Source organism: Camelus bactrianus, chromosome 20, assembly GCF_048773025.1.
Source record: "Camelus bactrianus isolate YW-2024 breed Bactrian camel chromosome 20, ASM4877302v1, whole genome shotgun sequence".
Lineage (NCBI taxonomy): Eukaryota > Metazoa > Chordata > Mammalia > Artiodactyla > Camelidae > Camelus > Camelus bactrianus.
The window spans coordinates 36,854,188-36,880,491 of NC_133558.1; the positions used below are offsets into that span (position 1 = coordinate 36,854,188).

General features: G+C 38.5%; 1 protein-coding gene across 2 annotated transcripts in view; it reads right to left on the minus strand.

Annotated features, from left to right (window-relative positions):
* Positions 1-26,304, minus strand: part of COL21A1 (collagen type XXI alpha 1 chain) — a 113,375-nt gene that overhangs the window by 15,576 nt on the left and 71,495 nt on the right. For both annotated transcript variants that reach the window (XM_074348948.1, XM_074348947.1), the window contains 4 exons: positions 22,503-22,556; positions 3,777-3,821; positions 1,704-1,757; positions 177-230 (listed from right to left, as the gene is read on the minus strand). In XM_074348948.1, coding sequence (XP_074205049.1) covers positions 177-230; positions 1,704-1,757; positions 3,777-3,821; positions 22,503-22,556 — 207 coding nt within the window. The remainder of the gene's footprint in view (positions 1-176; positions 231-1,703; positions 1,758-3,776; positions 3,822-22,502; positions 22,557-26,304) is intronic.

Consider the following 26,304-nt stretch of genomic DNA (forward strand, 5'->3'; position numbering starts at 1 on the left):
TTACACATTACAGTGTGTGTTATATGCTTAGTTTTTGCCTAAGACTTCATTCCTAAAAGTGATGGTTCACAGAATTAAAACATTTCAAAATCAAGTCAGTGTAGTTGAAACTTTGAGTGAAGTACATAAATGGTCCTTCTGCACAAAGCTCCTGATCGTAATTTCCTTTGCTTTACCTTGGATCCTTGTGTTCCAGGCTGACCCGGGGCACCATCGCTTCCCATCAGGCCCTGTGTTTTTCAGTGGGAATTTCAAGAGAGGTTTAGAGAAGAATATTAAAACATATGAAATCAATTTTCAAGCTACACATTGTCATAATAATTAATCCACTAAAACACAACGCAATATATGGGAAACGTCCCTACGCACATCCAAATAAAGGGTAACAAAGAATCAGACTATGCAAGACAGCGTGACGGCCAGCAAGGCCCTCATGACTTGGCTGCTCACATCACCTACGAAAAGCAAAAATTACTGGAGAGTTAGTAAAAGACAAATGTAAAGAAAAGTTTATTTTTTATACCCTCTTACTTTCTTCCTTTTGTCACGATGGCTAAGAATTAGGTTTCTTCATTTATCTTGGTCAATTTTACTCACATTTTTTATTTTCTTAAATAATATCTTGAAAGAGTAAAAAATCAATTAAATTCTCTGAATATAATCATCTCTCTTCAATTTACAAATGGCCCTATTTTTAACTAACCACATGATTCAAAATAAGACAAGGAACTGATTTAACTTAGATTCCATTTTAAAGACTCTTACATATATTTAAAATAACATTTCCTTTCTCTTAAACATAATAAAGGAAATGGGACGAGCAAAAATATTCAATATATTAATTGAAAATACCATGTCATCACTACTCTGATTTGCTGTCAATTTAGGACATTACTGCAACCATAAAATGTTAAAATATATTAGTTCACAGTGTATAAAATACTGGAACTATTACATAGAGATATTCTGGAAGTTCAGTTAAGTTCTATTCATTACCTTCATTTCCTGGAGGCTAACGTACATATTTGTAAATCATCAATTTTAAGCAAGTATTTTAATGAACAAATAACTTGATTGTGATGGCAGAGAAAGAGTATTCCATTTAAAAAGGAAGAATCTTCTTTAAACCTCCCCAAAAATTGAATTCATACGTGATGGGCAATATTTTTCCTATTTACTCTTACATGAACAATTCACCAAAGCTTTCCCCAAGCATTAGGTAAAATATCTGCTTTTTTAACTCACATAAATAAATGAAAAGTTCTATATGTTTTTACTTAAATTTCTTTTTCTTTCACATGATAGTATTTTCATAATTTCTATTGTCACACTCGTATGTCCCTTCCACTCCCAAAACTTCCAAAAGTATTTGTTAACTAATTTAGGATCTTCCTATACTATCTGTTCTGAATATATTCTCCCTCATTAGTGTTTTTAAATTTGCAAATTTTCTGAAAAATTAAAAGGGATATTTATTGAGTTTTACACTTGTTCATGGCACTTGGGGTTCAACTTTTTGAGAATCTGAAGATATCCAGACTCCTCTTGAAAAATGGACATAATCTTTTTCATACAAATGGATGGAACTTGTGGACCCCCAAAATCTCATTGCTGAATGCCCCCTCATTTTGTGAACTTCAGAATAAGAACTCCTGATACATAGAAACAATATTTAAAACACAATAATAATGACATTAACATACAGGTATCCCCGGAGCTCCTTTTTTCCCTACTGGTCCTGGAGACCCAGTTTCTCCCTAAAAAATCAAATAAAGGTCAAGTTTAAAATCATAAATTATCAATTCATTTTAAGGAATTTCCTACGAAAGCACTGTGGAATGAAAACTCAATACCAGTGAGCCTAATTTGCCTGTCTTCCCTTCCTTGACTGTAAGAGACAGAAGCAATGCAAGGTAGAAAAATCAGGAACTGGACATCTTAACAACCCAGGCCCAGGGTCCGTGCAAGTACTAAGTCAGATATTTCCTGTAGGAAATCAAGAGCGACACTGTCATTCTTTCGAAGGAAGACCTAGCAGTTCACAGAGTTGATGAGGTGAGACAACAGAGGAAAACAAAAATCAAGTGAGAACTCTTCTTATTTATTATAATTTAAGAGCTCTGATATTAAACACAAATTAAGAAAAATTAGGGCACAGAATAATAGCATTTGGACGTCAACTTCTGGGGCTGTGGCTGACTTCATGCTCCAAGCGAGTTTCTGAATCCAGAACAAAAACCCTAGAAACAGCATCTTTGAGAGAGTGCCGGTCTTATAAGTCAGCAACATCTTCAAGGATCTCTTATTTTAATAAAATATACTCAGCGTTAGGGCTGTGATTGTGAGAATTTGGAACTGTGCAGAAACCTTGCCAAAGGTAGAGATGCAAGAAGCAAGAGGGCTGGAGGTGTCTGAGGGCACGTGCTCAGCATTTAGGAAACTGAAACTTGGGCCAGCCATGGGAAGAGGGCGGAAGTCTTTAATACATCCAATGACTCAGGACTCTCACAGGGGGCGGAAGTGGTACCCACGGCTCCCAGCAGGAGGTGCTCATGCCCCAGTTAGGCTGACAGGACTCCCACCAATTAAGATAAAGCAATGAGCTCATTATCAACAATAAAGACAGGGGAGGCAGAAACTGTAAGACTGAGAGTCAACAGGAATCACGAACCACAGATAGCGTGGTTGGAAATGGAATTGAGAACTACATATGAAATCTTTACAAATGAAAGAATGGGCTCACGAAAGACTATTAGGACTGAAAATTGGAACAAGTGACTATCAAGAATAAAAAGTTATGAAAACTTGAACTTCAAGAAGTAAAAAATATAATTGTTTCGATTTTTTTAAAAAAACTCAATTGATGGTTTAAACAGTAAATTAGACACAGTCAAGGAAAGAATATATAGACTGGAAAATATATCCATAAAATTTAACCAGAATTTAAGACTCAAGGATATGAAAGATAAGCTATTTAGAGATGCAGTGGACAAAATGAAGAGGAATAAAATATGTCTGTCTAGAATTCCAGAAAGAGGGGACAGCAGGGAATGAAGAGAGGTAACATGGAGATAACAGCCATGTCTTCCAGAGTTAAGGGAAATAATTCCACAGAGCCAGCAAGCAAACCGAATTCCCACCAGGATGAATAAGAAAACGCCCATATCTAGATACATCATGGTGCATTTTAAGAACACTAAAAACAAAATACCTTAAAAGTATCCCAAAGGAAGGGACAGACTGCTAACAAAAGAAGAGTGATTCGAACGAGAGCAGATTTTTCATCATTAACCATGGAAGCTGGGAGATGACAGAAGAAAATTCTCAGTGTATTAAGAGGAAATAACCATCGACCTTGAGTTACACACCCTACAAAATTATCTTTCAAAAATAAAGAGTAAAGTAAAGATATTTGTAATTCAACAAAAACAAAGTTTATTACCAAGATATCCATACCGAAAGAATTTCTAAAGATACAGTTCAGGAAAGATACAGTTCAGCTATCCCAAAAGGATGGTCTAGAAGCACAAGACAGAAAAGTAACCAGTAAAATAGAAAGCATATACATAAACCCAAATTAATATTATCTGTATAAAAACAAAACAAAATCTACGTGTAAGGGCAAAATAATAGCTTCTGAAATTATTTCATATTTGAACCTTTAACTGTTGTCATAAATGTGGTAAAAATGGATTCTATCTGCAGAGGCACCACCACTTTGCCCTTTTAATAAGCAGATCCCAGGCCAACATCTTTCAATTTTCATTAATACTCACTTTTTGTCCCATTAATCCTTGGTTTCCAGGAAATCCTGGAATGCCCTAAGAAGAAAGAAAGACTTTTAATAAAAGCACATTTTAGACTGCATCATTAAGTATAAGTATAAGTCACAACTGGATTTTTAACTTGCAAATAATGCAAATCATCAAACATATCATCTGTTTACAGCATAAAACTGCACTTATAACAATCAAATTTTGAAAAAGACAAAATTTACGAGATTCAGTATGGTATGAACACTTACTGATGTTTAAAGTTTTAAGTACAGGCTTTAAAAACAGAGAAGCTATGACGATATTAACCTTGTTTCTTCTTTCAGACCAACACAAATGACAATATAAGACAGGTACTTCATTCGAACACATTCCTATATTACTTACAATGATTGATGCAAAAAAGACTGTCATAGGAGTTCAGATTCAGTATGGCAGTTCCAAAGGCCCTCACAGTCTCACAAGCATAATTAAAAACTAAAGAAAGCAAATAATTTCCTCCAAATTGAACCTTGAGGCACCCAGGAAACTATGTAAGATATGGTAATCTTTCTCCAAATGATTTCCGTGCTGATAAAATTGTGGCGACTATGCAGGCCAGTTTGTGGAGAGAAAAGAAGAAAGGAAGAAAGAAAGAAAAAGAAAGAAAGAAAAGGCAGGGAGGGAGGAAGGAAGGAAGGAAAGAGAAAGAAAAAGAAAGGGAGGGAGAGAGTTCGTTCACATGGCTCAACCCAAATGCGCAAGTTCTCTAGCAAAATTCAGGAAAAAAGACTGCTAATTGTCTAAATGTGAGAATAAAGTGAGTCCTTTTATTAATGGGAAAGCAGTTCTATTCACTGCATTTACCAAAATGACCATTTATCACCCAAACAGTGATGGTACTAATCAATTTTTATTTCTTATTCATTTTTTTCTTAGCTTCCTTCTTGATGACACTTCTGAATCCAATCCTTGCGTCAGCTGAAATGATGAACACGTGTGTATACATGTGTATGTACACACTGACTCTCGCAGAAACGGGAATTTGAAAGACAGGAAAATTGGGGGCCCATCAGTATTTCTGTGAAAGCCTTCCGCATCATCAGGGTATTCAAGAATAACGGCGCTCCTGAGAAAATTGGTACAGACGCCACCATCAAAGAGATGAAGTGTCTTCTACAACAGGGAAGACCTGCCATTATTTTCATTTTCTCAGCTCAACTCTTAATACAATACTGGTCCACGTGTTGGCCACAGTTATGGTGCAAGATAGAGCACAGAGTTCTAGGTTTAAGATAGAAACTTGAGTCATAAATTGGAATTCAATTTGATTCTGTTCGGCTCAATTCAGTTCGCCACGGCACTGCACCTTCTGCAGAGAACAAAAGTCGTCCGAGAGCGGTGACTAGCAACAAGGGGCGAGCATCCTGGTTGAAAACACAAGCCTTTGTGAACATCCCCACTAGAGAGTAACATGAAACAATATAAACTTTTCAAGTAACATTATAAACCATGAGCACAGTGTGTACCCTACCAGCACGCTAAACACGAAGCAAAAGTAAATAACTGAATCATGCATACGAGGAAATAGAGTGATGTGAATTGCAGCCTTCTAAGGCAGAAAATGAAAACTCTCAATGCAATCAATGAAAGCCAATATTGGTCAAAATAAAGGCGTTCATTTCAATAGACCATGATTTGGCATGAAACCACCTATAACCATCTCCTGTTCAAATACACGCTCACACAAACTCGCCATAATGATTAAGTTTTGAATTTAAAGAAAACCTGTCTGTAAAATCTTATCAGGTGCAAGGTGGCCACACATGTTTCTGCACTGAATTTGATTGCAGCTGTGTTGATGTTGTGTCCCTTGGCCCCAAGGATCCTAAAGAGACCATGCAATTGCCCCGATACTGTCAGACCTGAAGCTGAATTTCACACTGTGCAGAGAGCAACTGGTTACTCTTGTTTCTGAAGCCAGTCCCAGTGTCAGTCAGGCTACACTCTCACTCTGGGAAAAACAAAATTATGCCCAGACGTCCCTGAGCAGTGCCCTGGCCTCCATCCCCCAAGGAGGCCTTAAGACCCCCCACCTCCCAGTTCTGCTCCCTGGATTTGACTGAACACCTTTTACCTGAATAATTCTACTTCTGAGCAGGGTCCACATCACGATAGAGCCAAAAATCTTACAATATTTCAACATATCAGATATTGAGGGTATTTAGGGGAGATTTCAGATTAGGAAAAAATAGATTCCTTTTCCTATTGCCTGTCTTCGTAAGTTACTAAAGCATTAATACATGTCGCAGATACGAAAAGACGTCATCGTATCTTCTAGGTCCCGGTATTACCAAGAATTATTAAATACTTTATAAATACCAAGCAAAAACACATAAAACTACATACTGTGAAAAAACAATGTAAAACTGATTTATAAAAGCAATTCTTGGCAAAACTGATAAATACCAAGAGCATGCATGGAATAAAAGGCTATTGGGAAAGAGCCTCCCCAGAAAAGCCGAAGTCGCTCAGAGCTGTATTAGTTAATAAAATTCCCCGTGACAATATTTTCCTGGGCTCCTCATACATTTATTGAAATTGACTAAACTTTGCCAATTTTTCATTAGTAGAAATACTATTCAAAATCATTTGAAAGTCACCAGTTTCTTGATCCAAAAGTATTTAGTAACAATTACTTCATAGGGTAAATGTTTTTCCAAGCAAACTATTTCATATTTCATTGTCAGCCTGTGTGGTTTTGGGTTCAGGCAACTGTGAACGTGTATAAGTAAAGACAGAAACAAGCATTTTATCTGGTAGGAATAAAGGCGCATATTTCCTCCAGTTCTGTGATTTCAGTTTGGGTCTGAAGAAGAGCAGAAAGTCAAGTGGAAAATCCTGTGTAACGTTGTGGCGAAAGAATGCTGACATGAAAAAAATGTTCTAGAAGCTTCTTTGTAACCATTAAACCATTGCTGTGTAACAAAAAAGTCACTAAAAATAGAAATGCATAATTTAGAAGAAAGGGTTTGGCCCCTATTTCCCAGAGGCCACTTTATAATGAAGGAAATGTATCCATAATACGTTACTTGGAAAAGACAGGTATCACTTTATACTTTTCCACATGCAATGGATGCATTTATTTTACTCCTGAAATTAGAGCATCTTGGATCAAATCAGCTTTTAATTAATGCAATAATTTCAATGTACTAAAAACTAATTAATTGCATTTTTAAATCAAAATTTTCAACCTTTCTCTATAGTTATAGATTTAATATTACAGTTATCAAAATATTAGAAGTATATTATGTTTTCTTCTATTACATCAGGAATTGATTTGTTCATTCCTAAAGATGCAATCAATAAAAACACATATATTGAAAATAGCATTCTTATTAGCTACAAAGATTACAATGATTATTATTTTTTATAGAAAGCAGTTTAGTTTAGTTTATTTTTATTGAAGTCTAGTCAGTTATGACGTGTCAATTTCTGGTGTACATCATTATGTCCCAGTCATGCATATACATACATATATTCATTTTCATATTCTTTTTCATTAAAGGTTATTATAAGGTATTGAATATAGTTCCCTGTGCTATACAGAAGAAATTTGGTTTCTTAAATGTATTTTTATTTATAGTGGCTAACATTTGCAAATCTCAAACTCCCAAGTGATTATTAATAAAGAGCATAGTAGAAGCAGTTAAAAGTTTAGACACCAGAGCCAGCCAGCCACTATCTAGTGCTGATGGACGGCAGGCCACTTACTTAATTTGGAATCTCAGTGTCCCGATTTTATACATGGGGGAGGATAACAGAAGTTAGCTCATGGGGTTGGTACATTATATCATTAGCTCTCTCAAGGGCTTAGCTCAGCACTGGGACTAAAATGAACAAATTTTTATGACTTTTCACAGCTCCTTCCTGACCTTTGAAAGTTCCAAAATAGATGAAATCAGTTATCTCCATGTCTCAAAATTTGTCCTCCTCCTCCTTATCCATTTTGAGGAGTTTTCTCTCATTTTTTTTTCTTTTCTTTTTCTTTTTTCTTCTTCTTTTTTTTTTTTTTTTTTTTTTTTTCCTTTCCACCTTGCCTTTGTCTACCCTCATTCCCCAGTTTAATGTTGTATACAAGGTGACTCTGGCAATCTAAGGCTTCCCACTAGGGGGCGCACAGAGTTTGCATTGCCCCTCATTCATTACCTTTGCCTTTTCATGTTTGGCTGACTTTGATTATAGAAAAATACTACAGCGGGGTTCCAGATCAAAATGGAAGATTAGAAAGATCCTGAGCTCACCTCCTCCCACACGCACACCAAAACCACAACTGCACACAGAACACGTATCCCTGAGGACAACCTGAAGACTAGCAGCACAGACTTTCCACAACCAACGCACATAAAGAAAAGACCGCACATCAGCGTGGGTAGAAACTAGAAGAAGAACAAAGAAAGCCAAAAATTACTAGAAGGAAGGTAATAATAAAGATCAGAGCAGAAATAAATGAAACAGAGACTGAAAAAACAATAGCAAAGATCAATGAAACTAAGAGCTGGTTCTTTGAAAAGATAAAGTTGATTAAACCTTTAGCCAGACTTATCAAGAAAAAAAGAGAAAGAACCCCCAAAAAATAGAAATTAAAAAAGTTATAACTGATACCACAGAAATACAAAGGAACATAAGAGATTACTGCAAACACTTACATGCTAGAAAAAAAATTGGACAACCTAGAAAAAATGGATAAAAACATACAATCTTCAAGACTGAAGCAGAAAGAAATAGAAAATATGAAGTGACCAATCACTAGCAACGATGTTGAAGCAGTCATCAACAAAAACCCCAACAAACAAAAGTTCAGGACAAGAAGTCTTCACAGGTAAATTCTACCAAACTGCTTAAAGAACAGTTAATACCTACCCTTCTGAAACTATTTCCCCCAAAACTGAAGAGGAAGTAACACTTCCGAACTCATTTTAGGAGGACAACATTATCCTGATACCAAAACCAGATAAAGACACTTAGAAAAAGAAAATTAAAAAGAAAAGAAATTGAAGATGACACAAATAAATGGAAAGATAGATCAATGATGATCAGTATGTATCATTCTTAATAGAAAGAATCAATATTGTTCAAATGTCCGTGCTACCCAAAGAATCTACAGATTCAAGGCAATCTCTCATAAAATACCTATGGCATTCTTCACAGAACTGGACCAAATAGTCCTAAAACTTGTATGGAATCACAAAAGAGCCCAAATAGCCAATGTAATCTTAAGAAAGAAGAACAGAGCTGGAGGCGTCATGCTCTGATTTCAAACTATACTAGAAAGCTACGATAAACAAAGCAGTGTGGTACTAGCATACAGACCCACAGAGCAATGGAACAGAACAGAGAGCCAAGAAATAAACCCACACAGTCCAGGTCAATTAATTTACAACAAGGGAAGGAGCCAAGAATATAGTGGGGGGAAAAAACAGCCTCTTCAATAACTGATGTTGGGATCAATGGACAGCTTCATGCAAAATAATCAAACTGGACCACTTTCTTACATCATAAACTCAAATGGATTAAAGACTTAAATGTAAGACCTGAAGCCATAAAACTCCTAGAAGAAAACAAAGGAAGTAAGCTCCCTGACATCGGTATTGGCAATACTTTCTTGGATCTGTCTCCTCAAGCAAGGATATCAAAAGCAAAAATAAACAAGTGAGATTATATCAAACTAAAAAGCTCTTGGCACAGAAGGAAGCCATCAAAAAGTGAAAAGGTGACCTACTGAATGGGAGATGTTTGCAAATGATATATCTGATAACGGGTTAATATCCAAAATATACAAAGAACTCTGACAACTCAACATCAAAAATCCAAATAATCCAATTTAATAATGGGAATAGGATCTGAATAAACATTCTACCAACAAAGACATGCAGATGGCCAACAGACGCATGAAAAGATGCTCAACATTGTTAATCATCAGGAAAATGCAAACCAAAACCACGGTATCACTTCACACCAGTCTGGCTATTACCAAAAAGACAAAAAAATAAAAATTTGCTGAGGATGTGGAGAAAAGGGAACCCTTGTACACTGTCGGTGGGAATGTAAATTGGTACAGCCACTATGGAAAACAGTATAGAGGTTCCTCAAAAAATTAAAAATAGAGTTACCATAGGATCCAGCAATCCCACTTCCGGATATTTATTCAAAGAAAACAAAAACACTAATTTGAAAAGATATATGCACCCCTATGTTCACTGCAGCATTCTGTGCAATGGCCAAGATGTGGAAGCATCCTAAGTGCCCAACAATAGATGAATGAATAAGGACAGTATGATGTATGTGTTCAGTGGAATACTACTCAGCTACAAAAAAGAATGGAATCTTGCCATTGGCAACAACATGGATGGACCTGGAGAGTATTATGCTAAAATGAAGTAGGTCAGACAGAGAAAGATAAATATCATGTGATCTCACTTACATGCAGAGTCTTAAAAACAAAGCAAGAGAACAAATTAACAAAACCAAAGAATACTCATAGGTTTAGAGAACAAGGTGGTGGTCACCAGAGAGGAGGGTGGGGTGCGAGGCAAAAGCAGGCGAAGGGAATTAAGAGGCCCAAACTCTGAGTTATAAAATAAATAAGCCACTTGTACAGAAGAGGGAATACAGTCAGTAACACTATGATAACTTGCTATGGGCAGATGGTTCCCAGACTTACAGTGGTTATCAATTCACACTGCACATAAATGTCTAATCACTATACTGAACACCTGAAAGTAATGTAATATTGTACATTACTAACATCATATTATACGTTACTAATGTAATATTATATTACAAATGTAATACTGTATTAGATGTTAACTACACTTCAATATAAAAAAGGGGAAAAAATGCAGTCATGACTCTTGCTTTTTAAACAATTTAAGTATATTTCATTGCTATTTTTTTCAGAAAGAAATATGGCTAAAAGCTTCTAATATATTTGCAGTTGAATTCCACAATGTTTTTCAATTTTTTTAAATTCCACATTAAGTGGCAGATCATCATGAATGATGTACAAAAGATCATTCTGGGGTAAGATAACTCTAAACAGAAATAACTCACAATCGTAGCGGCCAGAGCCAAAAGAAACCAATATACAATTACTTGCAATAACCCTTTTTTTAAAATTTTTTTATTGAGTCATAGTCATTTTACAATGTTGTGTCAAATTCCAGTGTTGCAATGACCCTTAAGGAAATTACTAGGTTTACTCCTCCCTTTTTAATACAGTTTTACGACTCTCCTTCATCTTTAAGGGGAAAAAAGTAATCTAAGTGACATTGGATGAATTTATTCTCCCTAGCCTCAGATGGCACTGGAACCAAAGCACCCAAAGATAAATAATTTCAATAGAAAATGCCTTGATAAATATTTTTGATCGACTCATGTGTATATACAACAAATTGCTACCAGTTTGACATCATGAGTTACAGAATGAGACCAGGAATATCTTAAGAAAAAAAGAGCTGTCTGGGGGGGTCCATGTCAAGTTGCTTTATCTTCCTTACATTTCTCTTTTGCACCTAAAGTCATTTCTACACTTTTTAAAAGCCAAGAAGATATTCTAAATGATTTTGCTGTTGTAAAAGTATTTTTTTCTGAACAAGAAAAAAAAAAGGTAAAGGTTTAGCAAATTTTAAAATAATACACCAGAGGATGCAGGGAAGAAAACTGAGACCCAGAGACAGAGTCTGCATTGCCATGTCATGGGAAAGTCACATAACTGTCTTGAACCCCAAAATCCAGAGAAATAAACTGCCCCTCTCTATCAGTGAGCCAACGGAGATCTTGCACGTGAAACACTTTAATGAGTGAAAGGAACAGACGCATTCAGACGTGTGCAACACTGAGAACCAATTCAAACTTGAAAAGTTCCAAACGAATACCAGAGTTGTTCTAAGATGAGCTCTGAGCCTCTGAAAACCGAAAAAGTGCAGACTATACTTTTGGGTACATGGAATGTCACTGTGTAACTCCAAACAAATTGTGGTGAATTTCTCGTTAAGGAGAAAACTGAAAATGGATTTTTCAAAGACTTTTCTAGCTGACTCAGCTGCTAAGTCGATGTGATACGCCCCTTTCCAGAGAAGTCTGAAAATTGTATTAATATTTTTTTGCACTTTCCTGTAAGACAGAAGCCACCAAACAAAGGTATTTTAAGACACCAAATCAAAGGTGAAGTTAGTTTGATGAAGACAACAAACAGATGAATTTTTAACCTTAGTTAATTCATATGGTAAAAAGGAAATAACGGATTATTTGGAAATTGTATCTAATTTGCTGTCTTCTGTGTGTCTTATTTCTTGCCTCTTAAGAGCAGTTAAATAAATAAGAATGTATATTAAATAATATGAATAATGGATAAAAATAATAAATGTAACTCTATAATAAAATATAATTAAAATGTACAAATAATAATAGTTAACCCATGAAGTTTAATAGTTCAAAAAATTCTCAGAAAAAAAATTCTTTTTTCCCTCACGTTGAAGTCATCCAAGAAACTACTGTTTATACATCAGTCTTTCAACATAAAAAAGTTTGTTTAATGGTTGTGGCTACTGTTTGCTTAAAAATGAGAAATCCTAACACGGGAGAAGTACGCTGCAAACTGGAACATCACTGCTGAAAGGCTCTTAACCTGACTCACACCGTGACCCCAGAGAGTGACAGGTGTGCCTGGCTCTCACGCCTTGGGAAGTTATTTCCGCAGACAATTTTCCACACATTGCTAAGGAGACACTGCCAGACAAAAGGCAGCAGTGTTTCTTAGGGAAGGATAACACTGTGTTTAAGGAGCAATTTCTTTGACAAAACGCCTAGGAAGTTGGCATTTGACAAGATGAGCCCCACCAGGGAGCACGTCCCCATTTTTCCTACCATAACGGAAATCAACTTTTCCAAACCCAACATGGTAATGCACCAGACCTAACGATCATTTTCCCCTTAAATACTGTACCCATCTTCAAAGTAAACTTCCAGGAAAATGAACAGCCTCACACTTTCATGCAAAATTGGAGATAAAACAAATGTAAAGGGCCAAATTTCTATCTTTGTGAGGTGTTTCTCTACCTTCATGTAAACACGTTTTAGTCTTGGTCAGTTGCATATAGATAGAATTGAGATTTCGCCAAAAGTTCATAAAGTATTTTAAATATGCCAAGAGAAGTGAACCTATTTGGCAATACAATTTCATATTATCATTTATGAATAGTAAAGGGTATTCAGCCAGAGAAAAACATTAAAGCACACACAACCCAAAAGGATGATATGATGTCACACTTCCATTTTCCCTAACCAACGTCACAAAAAATCACTCGTTCTCCTTGAGTAGGGAGCTTTTGTCTCTACGACCTTTGTGTCCTCTTTTTTGATCTTCCTGGATCACAGTCTCTTTGTTGGGGTTTTTTTTGGGGGGGGGGAGGTTAATTAAGTCTATTTATATTATTATTTTTAATTTTATTTATTTTTTTAATGGAGGCACTGGGGACTGAACCCAGGACCAGAGCTAAGCATGTGCTCTATCACTGAGCTACACCCTCCCCGCTGGATCAGTCTCTGTATCATTAGTTATCAAATTTACATCAGAATCCCACACGGAAGCCATTGAAAACACAGTTCCTGGGCTTCCGCTGCTGATTCTGATGTGTAAGGATGAGCCCAGGAAACTGAATTTTAATAAGCAATCTCTGGTGTTTCTCGCTACGGTTCTCTGGATCATAGTGTAGTAACACTGCTCTCTATCTCTCTCTCTCTCTCTATATATATATATATAATATATATATATTTTTATAAAGACTCTCTTGAGTCTTTAAATATATAGTCATCAAGAAGTGTCTGACTTCTGGTTTCCTACCAATTGAATTTTCAAATAATCCATTTTATGCCTCTCTGGTTAAACACGACCATAGATCATTTGCCCACCAATCTTTAAACCTTCATCAAAATTCATAATATTCTGCCCTTCATGATTAACTTCACTTGTCTTCACTTGTCTCTACCGGCTTTTCAGAGCCGTAATCCACCAGAGGGTGTCGATGTATATACCTCTGCGCGGTATGCTCACTGAGTGGATTGCCTGTTTCCCTACCTGGGGAATAAATATTCCATCCAAAAACACCTGGGGCAATGCTGCACACTCTGTGATTGCTTAGCAAACATTAGCGCCTGACTACACGTCTCAGTAAGACTCTGCAACAACTCTAAAGCTCCCTAGTGTGGTTTCAATTCACTTTTAAGATCTATTGCTCAGAAGCTCTTCATACTTCACCCAAATCCATCCATTAAGTGCCTTCTTTTCTGTAGACAGCAGAAAGGAAAAAAGTTCTATGACCACAAAGAAATTATTCATAGCTTTTAGAACAGAGAAACCATATGCGACTCCTTTGCCCTGATTTAACTTTAATCAAATTACTCTCTCTACTTTGTACGCCAGAAATATTTTCACTGAAAAAGCCTGGTACCTATGTTCTAATTAAATTACTCAAAGAAATTTACATTCTAGTATTTTGTGTTGATAATTTCCATCGGATTAAACTCATTGTGAACCATCGGAGTAGTACATGGCTCCTGGAACGTATTCATAAACACTGGCCTATTCATGATTAATAAAACCTTTTGTTAAAGTACACCTTGCTTTGTTTTCTCCAACCCTCAAAGTGTGTATCTTTGCCAAAAGCATTTCAAAGCCACAATCTTTTAAACCACCAAAATGAAAACCAAGCAACACCCCTATGACTTAACTGTGTCTAAACAACAGAGCACTTCAGTTCATATTCAAAGTTACAGAAATCATTGTACAAACCATGTAAATATCTAGAACTATTGGCCATCAATTACCTAACTATTCGATGCTGACCTGGATCTCAACAATAAAAATGCATTTTTATATAAAGCAAAATTTTCAAGTGCTCCTTCTCAGAAATTCCCCATCTGTGTTTTCACAGCCCTTAAACACACCCAGAACATAAATATGATTTGTATCATTCGTGACAGTGTTAACTCACAGAGACATTAAACCTCTGTGTAGTGCTCAATGTGGCACACTCTCAAGCATTTTGAAAAGATTTTTTAAACATAAAAAACAAGAAAGAGATCTTTCAAATGAAATGACCTAGTTACCAAAGTATGCATTCATCAGATCCTATAAAAATATAGTTTCCACACTCGTGAAAGCAGGTTGAATGTAAAACGTCCTCACTTCGTCTGCTAAAAATAGCCATTTTAATGGATCATGAACCGAGAATTAAAATAAATATGCCTTATCTTGATCAACACTGTTTTCTTCATTCTGCATTTTCATGCTTTGTTAATGGAGAACGTAGTTGGACTAATTCAAGAATATCGTATAAGTACCTTGTACCGAAGGTTTTTAATGGAAGTACACAAAATCACCCCTGCCCCCGGAATGACTACCAAACAAAACTGTAAAGTCGAAAACCATGAAATCCAGACTCAATACCGTATACAGATGGTGGTACAGATGGTGGTGTAACTTTCCTCTCGCCCACTCTCTTCAAAACAGAGTTGGACGCCACCCATCCCCACGCCGGTGGGAACCCTGAGCCCCGGGGGGCAACAATGCCTTTCTGTTTACTTGGAGGAGATGTTACTCGTCTGAGAATTAATTGTGCATCATTTCATACGTTCAGCTGAATTTATTCCTCTTGTCATTTCTGGGTTCGACACAGATAAAGAAATGAATAAAGAAGAAGGAAAACGATTTAAGTAAGTGTACTTTAATGCTTATTAGTGGTCTTACAATGATCACATTTGAAAAGATTTCACCAAAAAAACAACAGTAACAACAATCAGCACAGGCACAGAGCTTCTAAATTTCAAGTCTACAGTGTTGCTTTATGAAGTCGTTTGATGACGGTCTGGTGTTACAATAGCAGTGAAATCACTTACAGTAGAAAGTACGCAGATCCACAGTCCAACCTCGTAGGACTTTATTAACTAATTTATACAGATGATCGGCCAACATTGGCTTTGTAAAGTTAAAAGAAAAAGATTAAAAAAATTTTTCCAGTCATTACAAAATGCCAAATGCCGTATTTTGGGAGACCAAAAACGTTGTAGCTGTTGCTTAAAAATTGAGCCACTCCCGCAGACCCATTGGACATTTACATGATTTAATTTAGATAAAACCTACTTCAAAGGGCATTCTGACTGTCAGTCTCAGTCAGGTTTGGAGACATAACCCTGGAACTAGCAAGTTGTCATTACAATAATAAATGCAACTGACTGTTCAAAATGTTCTGAATTGGTAAGCGTGGGTTGCTTTCCCACGAAGCAGTGCCACGTGCAATTCTTAACAGCAGGTATCAGGTTAAGGTTGCTTCACTCAACATGCACCAAGGGTGCGCCACTCCTGGTTCCTGAAAGAGGAATGGGGAAAAAAAGTTACAAGTATGTACCCACTTTAAAAAGCTTGCCACACAATTGCAAATCAAATAAGCCAAATCAAATAAGAACCCCGTCCCAACTTGTGTGATTTTTTTCCTCTTACTTTTCTTCTCAATCTAAATAAAAAATGTAGTCAAGTGGGTAAATAAAGACACCTCCACATTATTAAAAGTGGATTATTCTGTGTGGGAAACCACCATGTCAGCTCAACATTAACCTCCCCCAAGGACTGACTGCATGTCTTTGGCCTCCGTGCATAAAAGGACATGTCACTTAATCACACAGCAGAGAAGGTGGTAAAATAAAAGAACTACTTGACTCTTACGTAACTGGCGTGGCCCCCCTCAGCGGTTAACATACGCCATAAAGACCAGGGTAACATGCAGTTCAGCAAGAATTTGAAAAAGAGGAAAAGAAACAAAAGTGTCTATGAGCCAATATCTTCAGATACAGCACAGTGATCCCCACAGCTTCAACCTTGGAAACATGGTACAGCAAACATGTCCAGAATATGACTGAAGACATCTTTAGCTAAGAAAGATGTGCTCACCTCCGTAGGTCCAGAAAACATGGCATCCTTCCTCTCATCGTCGTGGAGTTCCAGGGATCTCGGCTCAAAGAGTGGGACCAAAGTCTTGTCTACAAGTCTTCACTGTGAGCCATCGCCCCCCGTGCACCGGGGGGCAGGCTGGGGAGCAGAGAGCTAGCGAGGGGTGGCTTGGGTTCTGCCTGAAGGGAAATGCCACACTAAACACAAGACATCATCGGGCCACTGCCCTGTCTCCCCATCCACCTACCTGCCTGAGGGAAACTGACTGAATTGGTGAGAAGGTAGGAAACCGCATTTCCAACACCTGAGGATTCCTTGAAGCCACCTGATTGTTCCCCGTTCCCTGGCACAAAATTGCAAATGCAGTCTGACCAGCTTAACGTATTTGAAAAAGAAACATTGCCAAACACTCAAAAGCCAGGCCTTAATTTTTTTTTTATAATGTATTACCAAAACAAGAACAGGTTCACAGGAGAAAAAAAATATAGACAAGCAAAAATGGAACATAGCAGATGTCAAAAAGCAACCTGGGGGAAAAAAATTAAGCAAAGTGATGGGAACATGATTAAACCACATATTTGCCATATAAATCCTTTCTTATGCACACATATTCAAAGAGTATTATATGTTTACACTACAGTTTATATTCATAATCCATTAAGTATCAGACATTTGGGTTGTTCCAATTTTTTTGACATGAGGAACAGTACAGAGAAGACATATGGGCTGGCAATTAACTAAATAGAATAATGTAAAAATGTAGAAAAACACGAAGTGGACAAAGAGAAGTTTTTGAAAAACACAAGAGAGTTTAACAAAATTGACGAATCTGAAAATATGAGTGATTACGGAGCCTTCCTTTTAAGCAAATTGTCATTTAAACCTGTTGATCGACTTGCTTTGAGCCCAAATGTTTTGATCTAAGGAGGATGTGATACATACCAGGATGTACTCATGTGGCTTTACAGAGCTTCACTACTTAAGTGACTGTCCAAGGTCAGACTAGATGAGGAGCCCAGGGGACCAGTCTCCTACGGCTGGGGTAAAAATTGACCATGAACTTGGTAGCTTAAAGCAACAGAACGCTCTTCAATCTCAGTTCTGGGGGCTGGAAGTCTGAAGTCTAGACGGGACTGCACTCCCCACCGAGGCTCTAGGGGAGGGAGAATCCATCTCTGGCCTTTTCCGACTTCTGCCAGCATCCCTTGACTTGTGGTCGCATCACTCCCACCTCACTGCCTCCTCTGAGAAACTTCAGTTCTGCTCTTACATCCCTTCAACTGATAAGATCACCCTCCCCTTGGACAAAATTCAGAATAATCTCCCCATCACATGATCCTTGATTTAACCACATCTGCAAAGACCCTTTCTCCACATGCAATAACATTTACAAGTTCCAGTTACTAGGATCTGATATCCTAGCGGGGGGAGCAGTTTCCAACCTACTGTACCGAATATCTACAGAAAGAAATTTTGTAATTAAATGCCTCTGCTCTTGTCCCATTTGAAAATTTCGTGGATATTTCTACAACTTTCTCAATCTGAACATCTCGCTTCCCTGTTTAAAACCTTTGAGTGGTGGCAACTACTCTCAGATTTAAGTCCAAACAGCACAGACACGCAGGCCCTTCCTGATTTGGTGTCTCCTTACCCCGACAAGCTAATCCAGTATTTCTATCCCATCGCCTCCAGAATTCCTAAGCAATCTGAACTAGTAACAGCCTCTCCCAAAGTGTCATGATTCCTTTTACTTCCATGTTGCAGAACACGTTACACGTTCCTGCCTTGGCGGGCCCAGCCACCAGACAACTCTAATTTATCCTCCAGAATTTGGCCAAGAGGGCATCTTGTTTCAGAATATACCCCTAAGCACTGTTTTTTTATTATTAAAGTCTAGTCAGTTTACAATGAAGTGTCCGTTTCTGGTGCACAGCATTACACTTCAGTCGTACAAGAACATGCATGTATTTGTTTTCATATTCTTTTTCATCGTAAGTTGCTATATGATATTGAATATATCCCTAGACTCTAAATGGGTAAATTTTATACAGAAGCATGTGAATTAGATCTTAATAGATAGTGATTTTAAAAAAGGCTGAATCCCCTTCAGTAATGTCCCCAAAACCCATTCAGTGTCACACACGTCCCCTACAACTTGGCAAGGCTCCCCATCCTCACCTCACCCCATGCCTGCCTCTGTTAACGTGTATACGATGTACTCATCTATCGGCGCATTTGACTTATTGAGGGCAGGACCATGACAAATTAATCTGCATTTTCTCCTCAGTTAGCATGCTGCCTGGCACGAAGCAGACGGTTGATGCTGGCTGAATGAATGACTAAAAGATGATCATCTTTAAACACAGCGAGACGTGGTTGAAACCAGTCATAATAAATCCAGCAAGTGTTAGAACTGAGTTTATCACCTGGGTTGAGGTTAACTGCATATAATTTGCCACTTAGAAAATTACTAAATTACCAAAAGAGACTAAATTACTAGGACTGGCCAGAACCAGCCTTTAAATTTAAATTTCAAACTACAGGCATGTGAATATAATTGTACTTTAAAGCAGGAGAGTCATTTGCCAATGAAATACATTCTGTTTCCTCAGTCTGAATTCCAAGAGTTAGTGTTCATATTTATCAGTCTGCTTACAGGGATAAACTAGCATCCAGCTACTATAAGCTGTGTTTAATTAGCTTTAAAGCATTTTTCTGAGAGCTTCTGTCTTTCCAACTTCAGCTCCATTAATGTTCTTGGCTGCCACATTACAGAACAAATAAAGTGAACCCATCCTTTTTACTGGGGCCAAATCACTTATCACAAACACTTAAAACCAGCATCCAAACGCAATGGAAGAGCCTTCATTTCTTTACGCCACCATGTATAAAAACCTCCTTTTTTTTCCTGCTTTTTCACTAATGGTAAAGCTCTATCTTCGTGGGACAGATTTCTAGCAACCACGCTGTCATTAACTATCAGAAGAACAGAATAACATAACGCTATATGTTCTTCATTGGAAGAGAAAACAGATCAGAGAAATTCCACCCAGATAACACGGGCACATTTTAGATGCTTAAATCGCTTTCTTAGCCAAGTGCATCTCCTGGCACAGGAAACCTGCATTCCTCTCTACCACCCAGAGGGAAGGACGGAGCAGTGAGAGGGATGGAGTAAGGAGCCCTTTCTTGGCTTCTCTGGTCCGATCCTCCTGGTTTCCCAATCTGGCTGCTTTCGGAGGAGAGATTACATCTAAATACTTCCACTATCCCTTATTCCTTGTCTCAGCGCCTCGCTTGTCTTTTTCTAGAACTCTGTCCTTTTGATTTCACTTGTTTATCTCTTTACTGCCTGTTTCTCCTACGAGGCTGTAAGTCCCCGAGTTTCTCTCCTCACTAAACCCACTGCCTTACACCTGCTAGGAATGCAGTGAACGTGGCGAGGAAGGGAGACAAGATAGCAAAGATTAAAATCTGAAGGGCTATGCTGCCCGGGATGGAAACAGACGCCAGGGCAATAGCTCTAAGTTGGGGTCAGGCTTGAATGAATTCAGAGGGAGCAGGGAAGACACAGGGCAGGAGCAACTGTCAGTCAGGGAGCAGGCTGCCTCGGGGGGGGGGGGACACCCCCGGGGGACCCCTCGTTTCCCACGACGCTTTTCTCTGCTGGGTCTATTACCAGAATTACAATAGTATTATTTTCAAAGCAAATATAGGCTGTTCACGTTGCATGATGGTTTACAAAGACAGGCTGGTCAGTCTGACCCTTTGGAACATTGCTTCTGTGGGCAAAAGGAGTCACAGATTCCAAATCACTGACTCACACACACAAAAACAATCAGCTCCAACTCCAGCCCAGCTCTCGTGTCCACTGTCCCCCACCTCCCTCTCTCTCTCCTTCCTTCTCTCTTCTCTTCCCTTTCGATATTGTCTCTCCCTCCTTTGTCTCCACTCCTCAATCCATCTTCCTGTGAGCACGTGTGCACATGTGCACGCACACAGTCTTTACACTCTGAAACAAGAACAAAGACAAAAATCACCCAGTCCCATCCCCAGTTACCAAGTCTGAGAATTCTCCCTTCAGAGTAGAAATTGCGGGTCGGGGGCCCTGAGCTCACACCACCCTCGCTGAGTCGTCCCCACTCGCCGGGACACCCCCACTGACGCCTGGTGCCCAGATGCCGCTTTGTCCAAACAGCCCACGAATCGGCATCCTCGTGCTTGGCTCACCTCCTTCCACCCACTCTGCACAGCAGTAGCTTATAATGGCCTCGAAAGCACTTCTTTCCACCAAGTTACTCTTTTTTGCTCACAGGACTTCCATGGCGAGTGAATACCGCTGGCTTCCCAAATGCACCGTCAAGGGTCTCCACGCTGTGACCCTAACCACGCCCCCAACTCTGCTCCCACCGCCCATCGCTGGGGACCCTTCACTGCAGCCTGAGACCCAGCTGCCATCGCTTCATTTCCTGGGCACAGCTCTCACCACCTCCCTGTGTGTCTTCACTCCTACGACCTCTCCCTCTTCCCTTCCCTTCACTCCAAGAAAGTCATGCTCTCACGACCAGTCCAGCCCCAGATCCTTCGTAAAAATTCCTCAGACACATCACGGCACGAGATTGCCCTCCTCCCCTCCTTCAACACTGGGGATAACCTCGTGCGTCGAGGCAGTGTTGTCACAAATGTTTTCACGTGTTTTCTTTGTAAGCCTCACAACAACCCTCCGGAGCAGACGTGATGATTCTGTCCACTTGTTCAGATGCAGAGAAACGTTTTCAGAGATGTGGAGTGATTTTTCCAAGCTCACACAGCTGGGATGTAACAGAGGCTGTCTTCAAACCCTGGCCTCCTGGCTCCGTGTTAAACCCATATTTGGCATCTACTGTGAACCGCCTCAGGTTGGTAATTATCCGCATCATTTTTTCTGTCTTTTGAACTAGATGATGGAGTTGCAGGCAGTAGTGAGGTAGAGAACTTGCCCAAGTGCATCATAACACACAAGATGGGAATTCAGTGAATATTTGATGAGGTGATTCTAAAAACACTTCTATCCGTCCACCCTCTGAGGAAGCCCTGGTGGTTCCTCTCCTCCTCTGTGTCCAGTATCTCCCGTCTGAGCACCCACCTGAACACTGTGTGATAAATTGCAATATGGTATCTTGGCTATGATTAATTTCTTAACCCATTTCCCCTAAATAAATTGCAAATTCCCTGAAGACAGGTGCCTTGGACAAATAAAAGGAGACCTGCTGGTATTGAGATGTTAGCCTATGTTGGCCATGAGTTATAAGAATAAACAGTGGGGAAATCTTTTATTTCCAAACCTCATCTGAAGTTAAGTCATCCAGCAAACTCACTAAAAATGCTTATTTCCAGGATTCAGATTCAGCACCTTCTTAATGAGATTGAACCCATGATCCCAGAGGAAACACAATGAACAACAAGAGGCAAAGTGACACCGATTAAAGACTCAAGCAAGACCACGTGGCTTGTGTGGGCGGGGGCGCACGCTCTGTGATTCACACTGCACCTCAGTTTCCCCGGCACAAACCTCTTCCTAACTGGTAAAAGAGGGTTGACTATTTTAATACTCTACAGCATTCCATAAAAAATGTCTACAACATCCAAATCCAGACGTCCCTGAAGTCCCAGAATAGGGCATCTGGAGGGGCATTTAAATAGGCAAGGATTTCATGACTGGAGAAGAACTTTGTCCTTTAGAACAGAATCGAGAAGGTACTCACAGGCTCTCCCCGTGATCCATCCTGCCCCGGGGCACCCGGAGGTCCAGCTTCTCCCTTTTCACAATAAAAAGAAGAGAGAATTCCATTTTCAGGTACGCATACTAAAATAATAATCTATAACATTACACAGGAAAGCACATTAGATACAAACAAAATAAAAATAACTTCTGATGAATTGATATTAATTTTTCTTGACAACTTATTCTGAAATTCATAAAGTGACTCTATAAATACCAAATCTATACATAACAGCAGATAACTGAGTTGTTTTAAAATAACTGTGGTACTTGCATACTCGTTCTTATGAGGACAGGATTATTATCCTCAAAGTAAAATGTGACTCACATCACATTGATATCAGCCCTTTTCATTTCTATTTTTACTTTAAAACTGGTCACCCTGTTGGACATAATGTGACCTTGCCTCCCACAGACTGCATTTTAAAATCACAACAAAAACTTGCATTAAGAATGGAGTTATCATCATCGTCATCAACAGATGACTGGATAAAGATGTGGTATACATATTCAGTGGAATACTACTCAGCCATAAAAAAGAATAAAATCATGCCATTTGCAGCAACATGGATGGACCTGGAGATTGTCATTCTAAGTGAAGTAAGCCAGAAAGAGAAAGAAAAATGCCATATGACATCATTTATATGAGGAAGCTAAAAAATAATTACAGTAAGGACACAAATAGACTAATTATCATTTTGATTTCTTGAATATGTGCGAGCACACTGACTGTCCTTTATGACTGAATTACCACCTTCTGTCGATTCTTATTTTGTGGTTGGCTTTATTCCTTTGATAACTATGTAAGTTTAAAAAGCTAAAGCTCTAATCTGTTCTTAGAAACAATAATTAGTACATTTATGTAAACTAAAAAAAAAAGTGCAGTGTACTGTATATATGTATTTACACACCATATAATGTGTATGTGCAGTCAAACTATAATTAAAAAAAGGAAAAAATCCTTTAAAAAAAAGAATGGAGTTATTTATAGATTATTACTTGAAATTATTTGGCACTTTAGTATCTATTTAAAGTAAACATCTAAAATGTATGTTTTAGGGAGCTGTTAACATTGTTACAGTTTTCAGTTATCTATCTTTAAATGACTGTGCTCAAATTATTTATGCACTTTACTTTATACCCACTGTCTGGCCAGCTGAATATTTTTTTCCCAAATGCATCAATTGCTAGTGTGTACAGAAGTATCTGACCTTATACCTTAAAATGGTAAATAATAGCCGAATTTAATCCTAAGAAGTAGAATATCCACTGATCAAAACAGCTATTAAACTGCCTGGACTAAAATAAAGGGCAGCTGGGGAAAGCCTCTTGAAACACACAACCCCTCAAACATCGAGACTTTGATCAGTCATCCAGAGCCACGATGTTCAGCAAATTATTTACATCTTAACAAGCAAAGTTCTCTGGAAACAATGATGCCACATGTGCCTCATATCAGGGAGAACATATCCTCTGTGAGAGCAAGAGAGACAGTAAAATGAAAACATTTTTCTCGTAAGAACCTCAAACACCTGAGTAGAAATAAGTTTAAGGGGGAAAGAGTCTCAGAGTCCACATCCCGAAAGACAAGCCAATGCTTTTGCCATAGTTTCATATTCTAATGAAATCCCCAAATTATGCAAAATGAACCACAGCGGGAAGACCCAGTAAAACGTGGCGACCACAACCACCAGTTAGAAAAAAATTCAACCATATCACATCGTATAAACACTGCTTCTCCCACTTCTATGAATTCTGGCATTTCGTTAGCACAGTGAAAATACCGACTGCAGCCAAAGAGTTCATCTGTCCTGACTTTGTTTACAAACACTAGCTGATCGCTGAGGATAGAAGGAGGAAAGAATAATGCATTCCTGTAAATTAACCAAACTAGGTGGAGGGGAGATCCCATAGATCCAACGGTTCTACAGAAAAACTTATGAAAATAGCAAAGAGAAATAAAGATGTGTGTTTGCGTCACAAAAGCTGCAAGTTAAAAAAAAAAAAGCCAGAACAGTTAGAGAAAAGGGCTGTCAGGTCCCAACATTAGAGGGAAATTGTATGGTAACGGTCCTGAACCCAACACTCACAGCAACCATCAGGAGGAACCATCCCCGTCGGTGGTTCTCAAGGACGGTCCCCCATCCAGCCGGATCAGCCTCACCTCCCTTGGGAACTTCTCCAAAATGCAAAATTTCAAACCTTCCTACAGACCTTCTGAGTCAGAAGCTCTGGGTGGTGGGGGTCCAGCAGCCTCTCTGAACAGCTGATTCTAATGATTTGAGAACCACAGCATTGCTGTAAGTCCCACCTCCAGGGACTCTCAGCTGTGACTTGTTAAGCAAATCTGTAATTTAGATCTTCTACACGTATATCAAAGGGGGTAGGACGGTTGTCAAATGGTAGAAACAACTAATTTGGGATTACAAGATGACTTTGGCTGGTAAAAATCTCCCCTTTTACTTCTCTATTAACCCAGTCTTAATCTGTTATTCTAATTAGGAGGTTTTTTAAAAAGTAACCATCAGCCACATATATCAATAATGAAGTTCCACAGTTATTTGAGAATTTAATTTCTTCTTATTCTTTCTACTTCTTGCCAGGAGAAATCATCAGAATGAGAACGAATTATCTAAATAAAACAGCATCTTTTTTTTTTTTTTTTTTTTTTGATCACGTACAGCAGTAATTCTCAAACTCTGGCTGCCTAAGGATCACCACCTGGAGGGTTTGATTAAACTGCAGATTGTGGACCGCACCCCAGAGTGTGTAATTTACCAGGTCTGGGGTGAATCCCACGACTTTGCATTTCTAACAAGTTCCCAGATACTGCTGGTCTTGAAACCGCACTTTGAGAACTACTGCTTTAGCCCAGATCTCACGAAGAGATTCCACACCCTCTCTGCCCTCCCCGCCCGTCTCCACCTGAGCTTGGAGGCTTTGTATGGCTTTACACCTGGCACTGAGGTGTTTTTTTTTTTAATTACAAAAGATAGTCTCTTTTCATATCAAATTTAAAGGTAAGAAACTTGCCATACAGAGACTATGAGAAGGTAATGTGGAGTCATACATTTTACTGATACTGTTTACACCATAGCCAAAAGGGCACAGGGCTTGGAGTCAATAAAGCTGAAATGGAATCCAAGTACCACTGTTTGAATTAGCCGTATATCCGTGGACGTGTTACATAATCTTTCTGAACCTGCATTATTTCTTTGTAATCGAAGCACAGTCAGTTACAATGTGTCCGTTTCTGGTGTACAGCACGGTGTCCCAGTCATGCGTATACAAGCATGTATTTGTTTTCATATTTTTTCATTAAAGGTTATTATAAGATACTGAACATAGTTCCCTGCGCTCTACAGAAGAAATCTGTTTTTTTAATGTATTTTTATATATAGTGCCTAACATTTGCAAATCTCAAACTCCCAAATTTATCCCTTCCCACTCCTCTCCCCTCCGGTAACTATAAGATTGTTTACTATGTCTGAGAGTCTGTTTCTTTTGTAGATGAGTTCACTTTTGTCCTCTTTTTTTTCTCTCCCTTTTTTTTAAAGATTCCACATATGAGTGGTATCACATGGTATTTTTCTTTCTCTTTCTGGCTGACTTCACTGAGAATGACAATCTCCAGGTGCATCCATGTCGCTGCAAACGCTGGCACTGGGTTTTATTTACAATGGCCAGAGGGTTCAGCAGGTGTGTCATTTATGCAGGCATTGTTTTCCTGGTTTGCACATTCTTTAAGGGCAATAAACATCCTGCATGAATTTCTTTTCACCTAG